Here is a 16,850-nt window from a genome sequence, read left to right as displayed (position 1 = left end):
ACTGTTTTTCTACAGAATTGTGAACTCCATTCAGCAGATATAATAACCAGATATATTCACCTGATACCTCTCTTTCCTCACAAAATAAAAGGTCAAGAGCTCCTGATCTTACTGATTATTTGTCAATGCCTTCAACCTTTGATATACCTGAAGTATAATTTTTATCCCTATCCCAGAAAACCAGGTAACACTCCCTGCCCTTGCTCTGGTCTGCATAATTATCTCTTCTTTTTAGTCTTTGTAGAACCTCTTTACTCATTTTATTAGTATTATCTCCCCACCTTATGAAAATAATGAAACTAGCTTTTTATCTTGCTTCCTCTTTTCCTTCATTTCCCTTGTAGTTTAAGATCACATTTCTTTTAGCCTTCCAACAGTATTCCTCTCTAATTGGCTTGTTTCCCACTGTCCCTTCCATTTTCACAATGGCCCACACAATCTAATGTTTCAGTGACAAAGGATGGATACAGACTACTAATCATGGGAAAACTACTTAGATTGATCCCAATGGTAGTTTAATGCTAGGAGGGTTCTACTCATTTAACTTCATAGGGTACTTAAAAACAGATACCAGTTTGTCACATGGTTCCTATTTATATCTGGGAAATATATCAACCAATATTTTAAAAATTAAGCCACCCTGTATACTACAACAAAAACAAAAACTGGATGGCACTCATGCCAGCTGTTTTAACCAAAAAAGTAACACAATTTTTTCCTAATCACTTTTGTCGTTTCCTGTAATCAATTCTTATCTAGTAGGTATCTCTTAGAAATATAAAAGAAACCAACCTATACCCTCTATTTGATATTTGCTCCGGTATGATCACCTTATAACAGGGATGGCTAATAATAATAATAATAATAATAATAATAATAATAATAATAATTTATTTATACCCCACCCATCTGGCTGGGTTTCCCTAGCCACTCTGGGCGGCTTCCAACAGAATATTAAAATACAATACAGTGGAACCCCGGGTTGCGGACGTTCGAGTTAAGAACGTCCGCAACCCGGAAGCGTTTCCGGAGCACGCGCAGCCCGTGCACGGCCCCCAGATGCGCACAAGTGCTCAAATTGCGCTACTTCCAGGTTTTTTGGGGGGGCGTTCGCGTTACGCATGCCCGTGTTACGTAGCACGATCCAGAACAGATCAGTGGGGTACCACTGTAGTCTATTAAACATTAAAAGCTTCCCTAAGCAGGGATGCCTTCAGATGTCTTCTAAAAGTCTGGGAGTTGTTTTTCTCTTTGACATCTGGTGGGAGGGCGTTCCACAGGGTGGGTGCCACTACCAGGAAGGCCCTCTGCCTGGTTCCTTGTAACTTGGCTTCTCGCAGCGAGGGAACCGACAGAAGGCCCTCGGCACTGGACCTCAGTGTCTGGGCAGAACAATGGGGGTGGAGACACTCCTTCAGGTATACTGGACCGAGGCTGTTTAGGGCTTTAAAGGTCAGCACCAACACTTTGAATTGTGCTCAGAAATGTACTGGGAGCCAATGTAGGTCTTTCAAGACCGGTGTTGTGTGGTCTCGGCAGCTGCTCCCAGTCACCAGTCTAGCTGCCGCATTCTGGATTAGTTGTAGTTTCCGGCTCCCCTTCAAAGGTAGCCCCACATAGAACACATTGCAGTAATCCAAGCGAGAGATAACTAGAGCATGCACCACTCTGGCGAGACAGTCTGCGAGCAGGTAGGGTCTCAGGCTGTGTACCAGATGGAGCTGCCCTGGACACAGAATTAACCTGCGCCTCCATGGAAAGCTGTGAGTCCAAAATGACTCCCAAGCTGCCCACCTGGTCCTTCAGGGGCACAGTTACCCCATTCAGGACCAGGGAGTCCTCCACACCTGCCTGCCTCCTGTCCACCAAAAACAGTACTTCTGTCTTGTCAGGATTCAACCTCAATCTGTTAGCCACCATCCATCCTCCAACCACCTCCAGACACTCACACAGGACCTTCACTGGTTCTGATTTGAAAGAGAGGTAGAGCTGGGTATCATCAGCATACAGATGAACACCCAGCCCAAAACCCCCGATGATCTCTCCCAGCGGCTGCATGTAGATGTTGAAAAGCATGGGGAGAGGACAGAACCCTGAGGCACCCCACAAGCGAGAGCCCAAGGGTCTGAACTCCCATCCCCCATCACCACTTTCTGAACACAGCCCAGGAGGAAGAAGCCAAATTGTGAACCTCCTGAAAGAGTCTCCTGCTGCTGTTTTCTGCAGATGCAATAGAGGTGGTGAAGAAAGTCCTCACCGTCGCTACCGCCACTTGGTAGGCTCGACATTGAGCTCTAACCCGTGTCCGGTCGGCTTCAGAATGAGTTATCACTGGCGCTCTAGCCATCTCAGCAATTGTTTCATTGCCCTCAGATCCGTGGAAAACCACGGGGCTGTCCGGGCTCCATGCAATCAGAGAGGGCGCTTTGGAGCTAAACAGTCAATAGCCCTGGTTAACTTCACATTCCAGCAGGCCACCAGGGAATCAGCTGAAAGGCCATCAACATGGGATAAAGCATCCCCTACCACTCTCTGGAAACCATTTGGATCCATTATGTGGTGGGGGTGGACCATACAAATCGGTCCCACCTTCCTGCAGAGGGGAAGAGTCGCAGAGAAGTCCAGTTGCACCAGGAAGTGATCTGACCATGGCACTTCTTTAGTTTCCCTTTTACTTAGTGTCAAATCACCAACATCCATAGAGGTGAACACCAGGTCCAAGGCATGTCCGCGGCTATGATTTGAGCCAGACATATTCAGGGACAGCCCCATGGAGGCCATGCTTTCCACGAAGTCCCGAGCGGCCCCTTGTAAGGTTGTGTCGGCACGGATGTTAAAATCCCCTAGGACAACCAAACTAGGTTCTCCAGAAGAACATCTGCCACGACCTGAAGCAGCTCGGGCAGGGAATCCTTGGTGCACCGAGGAGGTCGGTACACCAAAAGGAATCCTGTACTGCCCCTATTGCCCAACTTCCAGAACATGCACTCAGGAAACTGGGTCTTCCCAATAGGTCGCCTGGTGAAAACTAATTACTTCCTAAAAATCACTGCAACCCCTCCTCCCTGCCCACAACACCTGGGTTGCTGTGCCTAAGAGAAACCTGGTTTGAAAAGCAGCGGCAAGGACAGGCCCATCTGCTTCATCCAACCAAGTCTCTGTTACACATGCCAGGTCAAGTCCTCCATCCACGATCAAGTCATGGATGGCAGTGGTCTTATGAATCATTGACCTGGCATTGCACAGCAGCACCTTCAGGTCATGTGGGTATCCCTTGCTGATTCCAGTATCCGTCCGGTCAAGACCAGACCCAGAGGCAGGGATAGTCCTCAAACAACGACTAAACCTGCCTCCTTGGTAATGACATGGTCTGGTCTTAGCATAACTCCTCCTCCTACCCGTGATCACTGAGACCGGTTGTCCCAGTGCACCCCCACCCCTTGGAACCTGCCCCAGTCATTTTGTTGGCTGGAACCCACTCCCAGGCAGCCCTGACCCCTCCCCTTAAGAACAAAATAAAACCTATATAAAAACAAAAACAAAAAAACTACACACAGGCACTCAAGCAGGGGAGTCCTCCTGGGCAGCAGCAGCAGCAGCAGCAACCTTCCTTATGAGGCCTGTCAGGCCCCGCCCTGGGCCAGGTGGTGAGAAGCAGGGACAGGACCTCAGTTCAGGTCTGATCTGACCCCTTAAGCAATTTTTTCTGGCCCTCCCAGAACTCTTGATTTTTGCTGCAGCAGCAAAAAGAAAGAAAATGAAACAGACACAGTGCTGGAGTGGAAAGAGCCTAGTGCCCCAAAGGGAATGCAAATCACTCTCCAGTGTCATGAGATTGATCATTTGAGCAGAGAGGGAATGATAATCCCCCTCAGCATGGATCAGCTGGGGTGGGGAGGCTGTCTGCCTGTGGATATTCTGTGTAAGGGTGTATGCACGTATGCAACATGCAAGTACATTAATGAGTGTGTGGCAGCCACGCCTATTACTCGAATGTGGCCCTTAAGTGAATCCCTCAAGTCAAAGAAAGCTACCCTGCCTTACAGAGAGAAGACTCAATTAACATGCTACACAAATTTTCTATCAAGATACTAACCTTTTATAAAATCAGCAACATAGGGCCTGATCTGTCATGAAAAATGGATCTCTTGCTTTAAGCCTCTGTGAGAAACAGTTACAGTGGTACCCCGCAAGACGAATGCCTCGCACAACGAAAAACTCGCAAAACGAAAGGGTTTTGCGAGTTTTTAGTTGACTCGGCAGACGAATTCGTCTTGCGCATTACCACTGTAAACCGGCACTGGGCCGCGCCTTAAAGCTGCAGCGAGCGAACAGCAGCGCTGCTGTTCGCCCGCTGCAGCCTTAAAATGTGACGCAGCGCGGCTCTGGTGCTGGTCGGAAGGGGCGCCGGCCGATCGCGCCCGCCATCTTGGGTGGGCAGGCACGATCGGCCGGCACCCCTTCCGACCGGAGCCGCACCGCGTTTTAAAGCTGCAGCGGGCGAACAGCAGTGCTGCTGTTCGCCCGCTGCAGCCTTAAAATGCGATGCGGTGCGGCTCCGGTGCCAGTCGGAAGGGGCGCCGGCCGGTCACGCCCGCCATCTTGGGTGGGCAGGCGCGATCGGCCGGCACCCCTTCCGACCGGAGCCACACCGCATTTTAAAGCTGCAGCGGGCGAACAGCAGTGCTGCTGCTCGCCTGCTGCAGCTTTAAAACGTGGCGTGGCGCCATAGCTGTAAAGTCTTACCTTTTGGCTCCGGTCGGAAGGGGCGCAATCGGCCGGCGCCCCTTCCGACTGGCGCCCCCGGAATTTTTTTCCCATAGGAACGCATTAATTAAATTTTAATGCGTTCCTATGCTAAACGGAGCCTCACAAGACGAAATTTCCGCAAGACGAAAAGTCTTGCGGAACGAATTAATTTCATCTTGCAAGGCACCACTGTATATTTCAGTAATTGTGGCGAGTTCATCAGTTTGAAGCACCTGCGTTATCTCACCCTCCTGTGTTTCAAGGTCAGCGATTGGGCCTGCTAATTTGAGAATTGGCTTCAGCTGTGAGAATGCACATATGCCCAAGTTCAGGAAGCTTCTAAGCATTTTGATTGGCTCAGGGGACTCATATCAGTTGCTATACCTTTTTACTATAAGTTAGTCATTGCCTTCACCCCTTTGTCTCTTCTTTCCTATTGCTTGTACCCATTTCTTTGTAATGCCTGCAGTATCCTATTTTTTTTTTGCTGGGGAAGCTTTCAGGTCACTGTTTTAGAAAGTTAGTTTCATGATTCCATTCATAATTGTCAATTGTATTTAAGATCTGCACTTTTTAAGGGACTTTCACATGCTTCCCCCTTTTCTTTTGAATAGCTACCTCATTTAAGATGGGTGTCCGTCATTTTGGATAAACCCTTGGTACTGAATCCAGTTCCTATGTGCCCTGCTTTTAACTTCTGCTTCTCTATCCTAGAAGTATCCAGTAAGGGTCTCTCAGCCCAGGCTGGTTGGACTTAAGGAGCGGTGGTAGTATACTACATTGCAGGGTTGGTTTTATACCCTGCTCAGTAGACAAGATCTGAAACATCAAGAACTGTGCCGAGGGATTTGAGGTAGAAGTTCTTGACATCAATGTAGCCCACAACTGTGACACATAATTTCATACTCTGACATTAAAATGGAGATACTCTGTTAGCAAACAGGAGCCACAGCCCAAAAAAATTGTGTGTGGGGGGGGGGGGGAGAAGTTAAAAAAACTGCTTTCCGGAGATGACAGCATTTCTTGTGAATAACAAAAAATAACAAAGTGAACAAAAGGTGTAACAGTGTAGAGGAAAGGAGCCTGGATGGATGATCTCATTGTATTAGCATTGGCCATGCCCAAACATTCATAGGGGGGATAGAAAATCCAACTACTGTCTATTGCTCCAGCAAAACGAAGCTATCTTCTGTTGTGGGATTCAGCATCTAATTGATCGATGAATTAAACATTGTGCCCAACTGAAAAGGTATCCTTCATTTACCTTTTAAAAAATAAGTATTGATAATGTATTAAAAAGTTCAAAGAACATTTTAGAAGTACCATTTCCTCCAGGAAGACACGGAAGGAGGGCTGATATATCAAATCATCTGAATAACTTTTAATGTGCAAATGTATGCATATCAACTAAAAATTAAGATTTCTTTAAATGGGAGATAGCCCTCCTTCTGATGTTGTGTACAGTACATGCATGTGGTGCACACACAGGCAGGAAAGAATAATTAAAGCATGAAATAATCTGCAGTATTGCCAACTCATTTTATGTTTTGTGTTGTTGAAACCTTTGTCCCACTAATTTAAAAAAATTACTGATGCAGTTATGTGGGCCTAAGTCCAACAGAATCAAGGGGTGCATTTATTTCCAACATATATCAGAGTATTAAGTTACCTTTAGTGAAAGCTTCTCAATCATCCTTTCTTAATATAGGTTAGCAACCGATTTATATTTAATAAATAGCATCAAATTATTTTTATAATACTTCTTAAGTTCAAAAATCTTGCTACTACATGACACATTCACTGGAAACCTGTACAACCTGATCTTATTTATGTTTAGTGGTAGGCAACTCCCACCAAGTTCAATGGAGCTTAATTCCAAGAGCACTTTGTTGCGCTTCATCATACCATTTGACTACAACATTAACCTAAGTGTATACATTTTCAAAGCTTTGCATGCTTTTGTTCAGCACTGTCGTTAAATAAATTGGAGTTCTTATTATTAAATATACCAAGAAAAAAGTGCACCAAGAGTTCTTGGTGCACTTTGTTCAGCACTGTGGCTGTTCTTCCTCATACAGACCAGTCTGACAGAAAACAGATGCCCTATATACCTGCAGTATATTGTACTTAAACTATTTAAACTGTTGCCTCATTTGTATTTAAGTATGTTTTCTGAGTACAAGCCAAATCCTACTCTGTTCAATTATGGCATACCTTTTGAATTCAAAATGATTTATGGTGCAATTGTACAGTTGTCTACTAAGAAGTCTTACTGAGTTCAGTGGGGGCTTACTCCCAAGTAAGTGTGTTTAGCATTGCTGCATATCTATGAAGTAAAACAGTTGCAAAGGTAAAGGGACCCCTGACCATTAGGTCCAGTCGTGTCCAACTCTGGGATTGCAGCGCTCATCTCGCGTTACTGAGGGAGCCGGCGTACAGCTTCCAGGTCACATGGCCAGCATGACTAAGCCGCTTCTGGTGAACCAGAGCAGTGCACGGAAACGCCGTTTACCTTCCTGCTGGAGCGGTAGCCTACCTATTTATCTACTTGCACTTTGACGTGCTTTCGAACTGATAGGTGGGCAGGAGCTGGGACCAAGCAACGGGAGCTCCCCCCATCACGGGGATTCGAACCGCCAACCTTCTGATCAGCAAGCCCTAGGCTCTGTGGTTTAACCCACAGTGCCACTGTTTAACAGTTAAACAGTGCCAAAACCACAGTTTTGAATGGGTGGGGAGAGAAGCTTCCTTCATGCAGAACAACTTATAAAGGTGACTAATGAATGGGTAGGCAAACTAAGGCCCGGGGGCCAGATCCGGCCAGATCGCCTTCTAAATCCAGCCCGCGGACGGTCTGGGAATCAGTGTGTTTTTACATGAGTAGAATGTGTCCTTTTAGTTAAAATGCATCTCTGGGTTATTTGTTGGGCATAGGAATTTGTTCATTTTTGTCTTTCAAAATACTAGTCCGGCCCCCCACAAGGTCTGAGGGACAGTGGACCGGCCCCCTGCTGAAAAAGTTTGCTGACCCCTGGTCTAGTGTGTTCCTAACTTACATAATGTTGGGCTAACACGGTTCCGATTCTTGCTCTAAACAAAGTTGTCTGCGCTGTGTTTTTAAGTCCACATGAAAGCCATGCGAGCATTAAAAGCTAATCCTCTTCAAAGACAACGGGGATCTGATAAACCTGTTACGTACACACTTGCAGGGAAGTACTTTCCATCAGCCCTGTAGGTAAACAACTAATATTGCCAACTCATGCAAAACAGTCGCCCTTAAAAAATAGCAACACGATGTTGTAAAACCCTCGCCTGCATGCATATATTTTGTGCTCTCGTTTCTGACATCCACACACACTAAGAGAGGAGAAAAGCATTCGAGTACCAACGGCGACACAATATTTAAAGACGATCGCAGTTTGCGAAGAAAAAAACTCGATTTCCCAGACCGTTCTGCGAAAAAAACATTCTTTCGCTCGAATTTCAGCGATCGTTCGCCGCTTGCTAGGTTCTCCCCTTAGTAAACCGGTTGTTACGACCAATGTGACGTTCAATTCCTCCCATTAAAAACATGACTCCCAGCAAAAAATACAAGGGATGGGTGGAAGGGTAGGGAAAAGAAAACAACCACCACCACTGAGCGTTGTTTGCGCCAGCTGTTTACGGCTTGATTACTCCTACTCGCACCACTACACCCGACTCAATCGCTTGGAGGCTATTTCGCAGCCGCGTACGACCCCCTTTCTTTCCTACCAGTGTCACTTCGCAGACTCGGAGAAAGAGGCCGCTACACCGCCTCCTCCCCTCAAAGCCAAGCCTCCCTCCTTAAACAGCTCAGTGCCAGAGTCCACCTTCCCTTCCCCCACAGCCTCGCATTAGCGCTGATTCACCCGCTCCCAGGTAGAGGTCCCCCTCCAAAAAAATCACACACATTTAACCGCCTGTTACGCAACCAGGACAGAAACCTGGGGGGGGGGGTGGAAAGAGATATCCCACCCCCAGCCCCCTCCTCGCGCCACCTCAACTGCTTACACAACGGAAAGAGGGAGGTGGGGCGCGCGCGCACACACACACACTTCTCCCCCCCCCCCCCACACACACACCGTTAATGCTACTGCTGCTGCTGCTGCTACTACTACTACACTGGCACACAACACCCCCATTTTGGGGCAACGGCGCGCCGCGTGGCGGAGGAGGTGGGGAAGGAGACACGATACCCGGAGACGAAGAGCCGCTGTCGCAGCGAAAGCAGGCGAGGCGGAGCGAGAGGCCGGGCGAAGCAGCAGCCCCAGGAGAGTAGCACAGTCCTGCTGAGGAGAGGAGTAAGCCGGAGGAACCACTGCCGCATTATATCCCGGCCCTGCCTGTTGTCGCCGGTGCTCAAGCCCGGCCTACCTCTCCGCCGCTCCTCCCTCAGCAGAAGCCGCTTCTGGCCGGCGGAGGCGCCATTTTCTCTGCCCTCGTTTACCCGGCGGAGTGTCGCTGCTGCTGCCCTCGCCCACCTCCCCCTCCCTTCAGCCCCGCGCCGAGGCCTGGAAGCACTTCTGCTACTCCTACCTGGGGCCGAGGGGAACCAGTTCGTATTTCTGCGGAGGAACCGCTAAGAGAGAGACCGAGGGCAGCGGCGGCGGTTGTAGAAGCGACGCGGCGGCAAAGCGCCTGTTGCTGCTGCTGCTGCGGTATAAAAGGAGCAAAAGGCCGCCGAGCTGTCTGCTGCTCTCTTCGATCGCAGGGTGGAGGGATTCCCGTTATGGAGAATGATGACAGTCTGGTATCTAAGACACTCGCCCTTTGCACGCTTTGCTTCGACAGTCGACCCCGTTTTAACTTCCGAGTTAAAACCATGCACGTGCGAAAGGAACTAGCACATGGGTGGAACGCCCCAGCGCGCTCGCTCTCATTCTCGTTCTCCGGGGGACCCTCACTATACACTTACCTAGGGCGGGGTGGGGAGGGGAGCGAGTCTTGCCACCATCCACTGGATTTTGCTTCCGATTAAAATGGGTTAGGAGACAGCACCGCTCGAGCCCGGCATCCTTCCGATTCCTGAAGAACAACGCGATCTGCGGCAGGGGCTGTTGCAGGCGGATGGCGTGCTTGGCACGAGCGTCGGCAGGCAACAGCCTACTAGACGGTTGTACGTATGCGAAATCGGCTGCCCCAGTAATGAAGCAGTTGGAAGGCAACATCACTTGTCTCCTGTGTGGGATCCTTTTTCAAACAGCCCGATCCGATGCAGATAGGCGCGCCTATGCCTTTTGATTTCGATGGGCTACGGGCTAAGGACAAAAAGGGCTTCAGAAATAATATGTGTATGTCAACGGTAAAATCAAGCTAAATGATCAAGGCGCACGTGTATTCGACACAGAGGCAAAAACTAGCGTTGGGCACAAACTTCAGCATCCTAAGAGTTTCTGTTTATTATTAAAGCAAAGTTCTAACCCTGTAGTCTGAAATATAGGTTCCTTCCTACTTTCATGTTTGCCTCTCCCTGATATTAAAAGCAAAACAAATTATGCAAATAAGTACAAATACCTTGTTTTGAATTTACATATTCATATAACTAATTTTGTGTGGATGACACCAAATGTCCATCTAGGAGTCTAGTGTTACATTTCCAACTATGACTAGCCAGCTACCGGTACTTGTTGAAAATTTACAAGCTTAGCATGAAGATAACAGCCTCTTCCTGTTCTTTGTCTCCAGCACCTGGTCATAAAATTCATCCTTTTTTCACAGAATTTTATTGATCTTGGTGTAAAATTCTGGTGTTAGTGGGTTGTTGTTCCGTTTTAAAGCACAAACTATATGCAAGCTTGTATTAGGCAAACTTCATAAGAACATAAGACGAGCCTGCTGGATCAGGCCAATACCCCTTCCTAGTCCATCATCCTGAAGTACTGTATAATGCTGTGATAATGGAGGTAGATCATGAAGATCTCAGGGTATTTCTGCAAGGCAGGAATCTTTGGAAGAATTATACAGGCCTATAAAATCAGTACAAAAGTTCCCATTAACTTTAATTACAGCTTTCAAGCTTGTTCTGTTTTGCTGATGATGTACAATTTAAAAAAAAACACTGTTAATTTCTTCTTCCAAAGTTGTTGTACAGACAACATTTGACATAGTTTAATTAGAGTAACATAATTCAGACTTCCAGGAATATTAAACACATGTGGAATGAGAGAATTGTAGAAGGAAGGACCCCAAGGATCATCTAGTCCAGGCATGTCCAGCTTTCAAGAGACTGAGATCTACTCCCACTATTTTAAAAAAAATACTGGCAGTGATCTACCAAAGCCTTTTTTTTTCTTTCCTTTTTGAGTGGGGTGTGTGTGCGATCTACCATGATCTACCATGGATCCCCCTGCAATTCAGGAATCTCAACTAAAGCATTCATGACAGATGGCCATCCAGCCTCTGCTTAAAAAACCTTCAATGAGAGTCCACAACCGCCTGAGGGAGTCTGTTCCACTGTCAAACAGCTAATTCTTTCCAGTAGCACCTTAGAGACCAACTGAGTTTGTTCTTGGTATGAGCTTTCGTGTGCATGCACACTTCTTCAGATACCTGAAGAATCTGAAGAAGTGTGCATGCACACGAAAGCTCATACCAAGAACAAACTCAGTTGGTCTCTAAGGTGCTACTGGAAAGAATTTCCTATTTTGTTTCGACTATGGCAGACCAACACAGCTACCCACCTGTAACTGTCAAACAGCTATGACTGTTTAGTCAGAATCTCCTTTCTTAAACCTTTAGTCCATTTGTTTGGGCCCTACCCTCCTGATCAGGAGAAAACAAGCTTATTCCATGTGACAACCCTTGAAATATAAAATGGCTATCATATCTCCTCTCTCTTTTTTTTTTCCAATAAAAGCTTTATTTTATTATTCGCGGCTATCATATCTCCTCTCAGTTTCCTCTTTCCAGGCTAAGTTATGGTATTCAAAATGAATTACTGGGCTCCAAATTCTTTTATTCTAAATGTGCCACTTTTGCACGTAAGTCCACCTAAGTCTATCTTGAGATTCTAATGGAAACAAAATAGATCAGGGGTCAGCAAACTTTTTCAGCAGAGGGCCAGTCCACTGTCCCTCAGACCTTGGGGGGGCGGACTATATGGGGGGGGATAATGAACAAATTCCTATGCCCCACAAATAACCCAAAAATGCATTTTAAATAAAAGGACACATTCTACTCATGTAAAAACATGCTGATTCCATTTAGAAGACGATTGGGCTGGATCCGGCCTCCGGGCCTTAGTTTGCCTACCCATGAAATACGGTAGATCTTGCGAGCCTGCAGGCTGCCCATACCTGTTCTAGAGAGCCTACACCGAAAGCCTAATGTTTAATGTGTTCCCTGTTGTTGTACCAGACCTGCTCAGTGAATCCAACAAGTCTCGCAACATACCGTATTACAGGACTGGGACACCCCGATGGAATACAGCTTATGTAAACATCCTCATCCAGGCTAGTTCCTGCTTTATTTGTTTAGAATCTGTAAACATTTCCCTCTTTCCTTGACCTCCCTAGTCCTTCTACCATAGGGGTGGAGGAAATTTTCCTGGCTAGTGACACAGATTCTTATCTTTCCACCTCTGCTAGACCAATTTGACAGTTGGGTGGGACTGTCCTGTCAGTCACCTGATGTCACTATGATGTGAGGTGATATGGGGTTTTGAAGCCCCACTTGTTGACCCTCCAGGACTAGGGTGAGTTCCCACCACTCATCAGCTGTAGGCAGGGGAGAAACTATGCTTCATTTAATCTGGTTTGAAGACCCCCCCCTCCATGCACATTTGTGTACACACACACACAGGTTGGGAGCCCCAATGGTAATCTGTTAGAAGCTTCACCCAGGGCAAAAAACCTGGCTAGCTCCCTGCCTGCCCGCCTCCAGTAGCTATGGCTCTGCTATTGTTGTTGATGTTGTTTAGTCGTGTCTCACTCTTTGTGACCCCATGGACCAGAGCATGCCAGGCACTCCTGTCTTCCACTGCCTCCCGCAGTTCCGTACTTTGGTCAGACTCAAGTTGGTAGCTTTGAGAACACTGTCCAACTATCTCGTCCTCTGTCGTCCCCTTCTCCTTGTGCCCTCAATCTTTCCCAACATCAGGGTCTTTTCCAGGGAGTCTTCTCTTCTCATGAGGTGGCCAAAGTATTGGAGCCTCAGCTTCAGGATCTGTCCTTCCAGTGAGTACTCAGGGTTGATTTCCTTAAAAATGGATATGTTTGATGTGCTCAAACCATGCAGTGTACATATTTTTGCCTTTTGCTTTTCAGATCCTTTTAGACATACTGTATGACATACTCAGTTCCCCGTGAGATATAGTCAAGGTGAAAAGTAATTAGTAAGAATGTGATTATGTCATGCCAATTATATACACACCCTCCTTTCATTAAGCCTTATACGTAATGATATATATGAGGAAATGCCTAATTGCAATCATGTCAATTACAGCACACTGCACAAGCTACTTGTGCTGTATGCTGTTCTTTGACCAATAGATACCAGTGGATGAATTCCTCATAAACTGAAGTGCTACTTATTCATTTAATTCATATTCCACCCTTTTCTTTGAGGAGCTCATGGTGGTGTACATGGTTCTCCCCCTTTCCCATTTAATACCCTCAACAACCCTGTGAGGTAGGCTAGGGTGAGAGGCAGTGATTGGCCCAAGGTCACCCAGTGAATTTCATGGCTGAGTGGGGAACAGAACCCTGGCTCCAGGTCCTAGCCTGACATGCTAACCACTACACCACATTGGCAACTCAAACACACACTGGTAGAAAATCAAATACTGATCTCGAAAGGCCAGCAGTAATACAGACCCTCTGACTGAGAGCCTGTAGCATTTTGGGGAGCCCATTCACCAAATACCCAAGACTCGCTGTGTCTGCTTTTAAATTATTGTAAGGCACCAAGAGGCCTGGATTTAAGTTTGCTACAAAAAAATAAATGACTGCAAACCTTGCCAGAGGTTTGGAAGGGATCCCAAATTTGGGGGTTCATAGTTAATAACCCTCTACCCACTCATTTGAGAGAAAGCCTCACTAAAACGCAGTGAAGTCACCTGTGCAGAAATAGGCAATAATTTTAAACCACACAATCTTCTTACCTGTCTCCAGTTGTAGTTCAAGTAGGTGGAACTGTCTGTGACCTGGCAGATCCTTGCTGCAATATCTTTGTTGTTCCCTGGTTATTACTGCCTGCTGCTGTCAGTCATCCACCCATGTCCAAACAAATCTGAGGCATTTGCATCAACCCAACAAACCCAAGTAGGACAATGAATCTGCATTAACAGGCTGTTAAATATATTCAGAAGCCAGGTCAACAGCTAATTTAAATTTGACCCCGCCATAAAGTTTTGGAATGCCCCGTCTTCTGTGCTCTGCATCTTGCGGAAGATGTTCAAGCAAGAACATAAGAGGCCAAATAAGTTCTGATGAGAGCTGCAGTATACACAACAAGACAGTAATGCAGCTCCATTCACAGCTGAAATAATATTTTTGTTACACATTCTTGGGAGGGAGGGTGCCCTGCCAAAGGCAAGGGGATTCTTTCTCTGGGATTCAGAAGCAAGACAAGGCACAATTGGTGAAGAAAGTCTTAAGATTTATTAAGAAACAGGCAGATTGTACTTAAGAGTATACTACACCAAGTAAGCAATACCTCTGTTCAGCTGCTGGGAGCTCCACAGGGACAGCAACAGATAGGACCCCACAGGTAGTCACCAAATGATACAGCACACGGCAGGTCTGCACTGATGTTCTCCCTGTGTCTGGTATAGCTGTACACTATCTCTTCCAAATGTTTAAGCTGGAAAGCAGACAAGTAACACATTTTGGCAAAATAAGTGTGTTTCTAGCCAAAATAAGGCTAACTGCTGTCTCTGGCATGAAGGAACAATTGTGACAGGCCACTACACCACCTCGATGTACAGTATATCTTCTGGTGCATTTCCCATACAGGGTGTAGCTACTTCTTTTACTTCTTGACTTCATGACACACACACCCCGTTAACAGAGAAATCTGAGGGCTCCCTTGGACAAAAAACAAGGACACCAGCCAGGAATACCAGAGCAAAACAGCAGCCAGTAGGCTTGGTCTTTATTGAAGACTGTCACGACAGGACTCCCACCTGCCACAAGGTGAAACAAGATGGAAGCCCCGTACCAAAGAGAACCCAAACTTTTATTAGCTGCTAATCCCCATGTTGGACGTGGGTGGCGCTGTGGGTTAAACCACAGAGCCTAGGGCTTGTCGATCAGAAGGTCGGTGGTTCGAATCCCCGTGACGGGGTGAGCTCCCGTTGTTTGGTCCCTGCTCCTGCCAACCTAGCAGTTTGAAAGCATGTCAGAATGCAAGTAGATAAATAGGTACCACTCCGGCGGGAAGGTAAACGCCGTTTCTGTGCGCTGCTCTGGTTCGCCAGAAGCGGCTTAGTCATGCTGGTCACATGACCCGCAAGCTGTATGCCTGCTCCCTTGGCCAATAAAGTGAGATGAGCGCCACAACCTCAGAGTCGTCCACAACTGGACCTAATGGTCAGGGGTCCCTTTACCTTTACCTAACACAGTTCCACCGTACAATAACAGGCCACATCCAAGCCACATAATTCCACGGTAGTGCTGTAAAGTTCTTGATCCATCGGTTTCACAGCACAGTCACTGAGTTCTGTTGAACTCTAAAAGCCTTTTAAAATTTTGTTTAGTGAGGTTTAGATAGCACTAAGAACAACTAGGTGGTTTAGGTAAAATAGGTAAAATAGTACAAAATATTAATTAAAATAGTGACAAAAGCAGCCTTTAAAATTTCAAATTACAATTTTCAAAATTTAAATAAAAACAAGTTTTAAAAAACAAATATGCATGATAAAATTACATATCTGTGTAGGCTTTCATAAACAGAAAAGCTTATAGCAGGCATGGAAAACAATATAATTATGGTGCTTGCCTAGTAATTATATTATTGCCTACTACTATTGCCTAACTTGGCTCATAATTTTGTCACGTTTTGATTGGTCCTAGTGAACTGTCATTAGGTCGTTAAAAATTCTTTGTGTCACTCCCAAGGATACTTAAGAAATGCCTTTTTATAGGCCCTAAAGGTGGTCCTTTCACACCACAGAGGACAAATGGTTGCTTCCAGCAAATGAATTGCCCTATAGAAGAGTCTCCCCTCTTTGCAGTTTTCCTTTGCTCACAGCAAGGAGGCAGGGAATGGGAACCGTTCACCTGGTGACTGACTGGACACGTCATATGTAAATAACTACGCTCCCTCTACTTTCCACCATAAGGAATCCTGCATAGCAACCGTGTAACAGCAGACTCAGGTCGCACCGCTTCAGAGCTAATATGAATGTGATTGGCAAGCCGGAAAACCCAATGAAAAGGGCAGTGGAAACTACAACTCCCAGCATGCCTTTTACAAATCCCTAAGCATAGAGATAAAAGAGTAGAGCAATTGTCAGTAGTTTCCCTATTTGGGAATTTCTATTTTACTCCGTCAGATGGCTAAAACAGAAGGGTCTGTCTGCAGAAGTAATGCTGCTCAGCTTCTGCACAGGAGTACCAAATAACCGAGCGTTTGCTTGGGATCAAGTGTCCACACGTGCTAGTCCTGGTGTTATACAGGAATATTTCCAGCAAAGATGCGTCTCCCGAATCTTTTTTCCTCGTTACAGGAATTTCCCCGAACCACCCAGTTCCACAGGCACGACACGCACGCACACACACACTTTAGTGAAAATATTCTTTTATATATGGTGTTTCTGTTATAAATTCCTTTAAATTCAACCATGTCAGATCTGGACCTCCCTTGACCCTCCCAATCTGTGATGTATCTGTGATGTAGTAATGATGTAGTTTGGGGGTGTTACTTGGGAAATTAGTAACTAATAAAAGTTGAAACAAAATAAAACATTCTTTCCAGTAGCACCTTAGAGACCAACTAAGTTTGTTCTTGGTATGAGCTTTCTTGTGCATGCACACTTCTTCAGATAATAAAAGTTGGGGTCTCTTCCTGTTCAGGGCTTCCATTTTGCTCCACCTGGTGGCGGGTGGGGGCCCTGTCGCGACAGTCTTCAATAAAGACCA

The 16,850-nt window shown here is 46.2% G+C and overlaps 1 protein-coding gene across 4 annotated transcripts in view; it reads right to left on the bottom strand.

The window, feature by feature from the left end:
* IDE (insulin degrading enzyme) overlaps positions 1 to 9,327 on the bottom strand; it is a 55,588-nt gene extending 46,261 nt beyond the window's left edge. For 2 of the 4 annotated variants that reach the window (XM_033149283.1, XM_033149284.1), the window contains exon 1: positions 8,967 to 9,138. In XM_033149283.1, coding sequence (XP_033005174.1) covers positions 8,967 to 9,097 — 131 coding nt within the window. In that variant the 5' untranslated portion in view covers positions 9,098 to 9,138. The other 2 variants (XM_033149285.1, XM_033149286.1) reach the window with 2 other exon arrangements.
* Between the last annotated feature and the right edge of the window lie 7,523 nt (positions 9,328 to 16,850).

Source organism: Lacerta agilis, chromosome 5 (assembly GCF_009819535.1).
Source record: "Lacerta agilis isolate rLacAgi1 chromosome 5, rLacAgi1.pri, whole genome shotgun sequence".
Taxonomy (NCBI): Eukaryota; Metazoa; Chordata; class Lepidosauria; order Squamata; family Lacertidae; genus Lacerta; species Lacerta agilis.
This window is presented reverse-complemented; position numbering and strand designations above follow the sequence as displayed.